This window comes from Stegastes partitus, unplaced genomic scaffold (assembly GCF_000690725.1).
Source record: "Stegastes partitus isolate 25-593 unplaced genomic scaffold, Stegastes_partitus-1.0.2 Scaffold515, whole genome shotgun sequence".
Lineage (NCBI taxonomy): Eukaryota > Metazoa > Chordata > Actinopteri > Pomacentridae > Stegastes > Stegastes partitus.
The window spans coordinates 407,871-410,929 of record NW_007578246.1 but is presented as its reverse complement, the minus strand read 5'-3'; the positions used below and the strand labels follow the sequence as shown (position 1 = coordinate 410,929).

Here is a 3,059-nt window from a genome sequence, read left to right as displayed (position 1 = left end):
GACCTCCGTCTTGACAATCCGACATAAAAGAAGGTTTTACATTTAGTGTCGGATCATCGAGTCATAACTGTAATAACTAATGTTGGCACTTTTCTACAGTATGAAGTCAGATTATTTGTTTAAAAAAAACCTTAATCAACCATATTGTCTTTTTCACATATAACTATCCTTCATTAAACATTAAAGAAAAGAAAAAAACACAGGCTGGAAACTGTTTTAATTATATAAAGTGGACTGTATTTTTATGAGATGATCATTTTTCATATTTTAAAAAAAAATCGTTCTTTTTTTTAACAGTGCAGAGATGAAGGAGGTTTTCTGATTTGAGAAATTCTCGCTTTAACATTTTCATCCATTGATACATTAAGAGGGATGTAGTGTTTTATGATTTTATATTTATCGTCTTAATATTCACCTTGTATTCATTTTTTGATCTTCGAGCAAATTTTTGTTGGGAATAAAGGTGTAATTTACTTTGTGTTTATGTTTTTTTCTTTAGTTCCTCTGACTGATCAATGGACTGGATGCATTCTGCAGCGACGTAAGTCCCATAAAATGATTTTCTGCATTATTTGCCTCCTGAATTTTGCATGTTCCTTTTACGTCAGTACGAACATTTTCGCCATAAATTCGTGCAGAAAATGTACAAATCTCTGCATAGATGCTCAACAGAATGCAGGAAATTAAGTGTTTGGAACTTCTAGATCATTCCATGACCGCTAAAGCACCACGGCTACGTATTCACATTTGTCTGTGCTTTAGCTTTAGTGGATTCCAAGTTGTGTCTCTTATATACTGGTTAAAGAATACATTAAAACACCCTGATTACATTTAATAATCTGAAAAATTTGCCTTTTTTTTTTTTACTTTAATACAACAAATGAGTGTAAATTTAAGACGATCAATAGTTTAAACAGAAATTAATGTTAAAAAAGACTCGATTAAAGGTATTCTTCTGTGTAATCATCGGTGACTTTACTCACTGGTGCTGGTCGGAGCTCTCCACAGCGTCGGCCATGTTTGTTGACTGTCAGGGTCGCCGTAGAAACCCCCCAGTGCATCATGGGTCGGGGTCGGATTACAGCAAGAGACCGTGGGGAGGGACTCTCTCCATCCAGGACGAGAACAAAACTTTCATTTTTTCATTTGTGTTTTCTTTAAATCAGATTTTGGCATTTTGTTTGGGGAGACGGTGCAGTTTGGACGAACGAAAGAAAAGGAGGCAAACGTTACAGCAAAAATAAACCTTTATTTCCAAATATAGAACTTCAGTCCACAAAATACAATCACGTCATTAAATCTGCGTATGTTTTCAGAATATTTACAGAATCACAGCGATCCTCGTCCCTGTAACAGTCTGGTTGGAGGAGGTGAAGCAGACTTGATCAATGTTACAGTAACTCTAAAGATGTGGCGCCATCTGGTGGCTGCACCAAGAATAACAGAGTGGTAGGTTCCCTTTTTAAAAGTCAGTCAGAGCTCCCCCCACCTCCTTACAATCAGCTGAGTCTTCATCTACAGTAACCTTAGTGTATTTAATGAAGCCGTTACCTTCATACTATGAAGTGATGAGTTTCAGGCCCTCAAAGGTCCAAATTTATCACTTTTTAATGGACTTTTCCATCATTTCTGAGCATTTCTGTCTCTTGGACAGAGCAGAACATGACGCAACAGGAATTATCAGGGTGTTAATTCCTTCAGGGGGAAAACAAAAAGTGAAAGTGTTAAAATATGCCAATATTACAAAATAGTTCGTCCTCAGAGTGAATCGTGTCTAGAAGATGATGCTGCTGTCAAACCTGATCCAGTGTTCAGACGGTGACACCTGGATAGATGTGTTTTCATCCATTGAAATAGTTAAAAATGACATTAAAGTTGTTCAAAATTCTAGAAGTCATCAGTTTGTTTGAAATTACATGAAAGTTGTCAAAAATGTCCAGTGTTACTCAAATTCATCCAAATGTTCAGTGTTCAGACTGAGACACCTGGATGGATGTAGAACTGATCTGGTGTCAGGTTCTACCAGAACCCAGACGTGTTCTTCCTCCTGAATGTCACGTGTCTATCTGCTGTACTGATGAAGTTCTGAGGCTCAGAAATGATGGAAAAAGTCCATTAAAGTGATCAATCTGAACCCTCCTCTGTGGACTTCAAGGACCTGGAGCTCTGGAACATTCACAGTCTGAAGGTAGAACTCGAAAAAGGAATCTCGAAAATGCAAAAATGGACCGTATTTGATTGTTGTCATTTCTTTTGTTTTTTTCTTTTTTTTTAATCTAACACCTTAAACATGTTTGTTCTGTTTTTGAAACAAAGAATAGAAATTAGTTTTGAAAAATCCAAAGATTAAAACGTCTTACTGCCTTCAAGTGTGGTCGTCTGAAATGTCAGAGCCTTTAAAATAACACGATTGTGTTAAATATTCCTCCTGGAGGTTTTTATTTTTCCAATCGGATGCTGATCCCAGGTCCATCTGGTACTGCAGCTGCTGGAGTTTTACTGTAAGAACATCTGGAAATCGTCCAGATGTTTAACTTCTGGTGCAACATCAAGTGTCTTTTACAGGATTTCGTTTGTGCGTCTCGTCACGTTTTTGCTGCCCGACAAAAACACACAACTGTAGCTGCACTATAAAACATAAAAAAAAACATAAAACATAAAATCAAAGGTGTCATAAACGTTACTCTTAAATATGAAGTTCTTCCAACTAGTGTTTCTACATCCTTTTGAATTGAGCCAATTTACTTAATTTACCTCAACTTGAATTCAGCTTTAGTTCAGTTACGACAGAAATTAGAGTTAAATTACAAACAATGTGAAGTTGGTGCAACACGACTCATCAAAACAATGTTTGGAACATGGAAAGATGATTGAAATCAGAATATTTGAGTTTTTAATCTTGAGAATACTTCCCTAAAATTACTTTGAGTTCTGTGTTGCTTAAAGTACTTGGTTACCTGGAGGCTATGAAGAAATTTGACATTAAAGTTTGAATGCTACTTAGCTTCAGATAGCATGTTTATACAACATGAAAGCTATCTAAGCTAGGCTAGCTAGCT

General features: G+C 36.3%; 1 protein-coding gene across 1 annotated transcript in view; it reads right to left on the bottom strand.

Moving 5' to 3' along the window:
• LOC103361581 (testis-expressed sequence 43 protein) overlaps positions 1-1,018 on the bottom strand; it is a 3,239-nt gene extending 2,221 nt beyond the window's left edge. The window contains exon 1 of the mRNA XM_008287699.1: positions 984-1,018. Within this exon, the coding sequence (XP_008285921.1) occupies positions 984-1,018 (35 nt within the window). The remainder of the gene's footprint in view (positions 1-983) is intronic.
• Between the last annotated feature and the right edge of the window lie 2,041 nt (positions 1,019-3,059).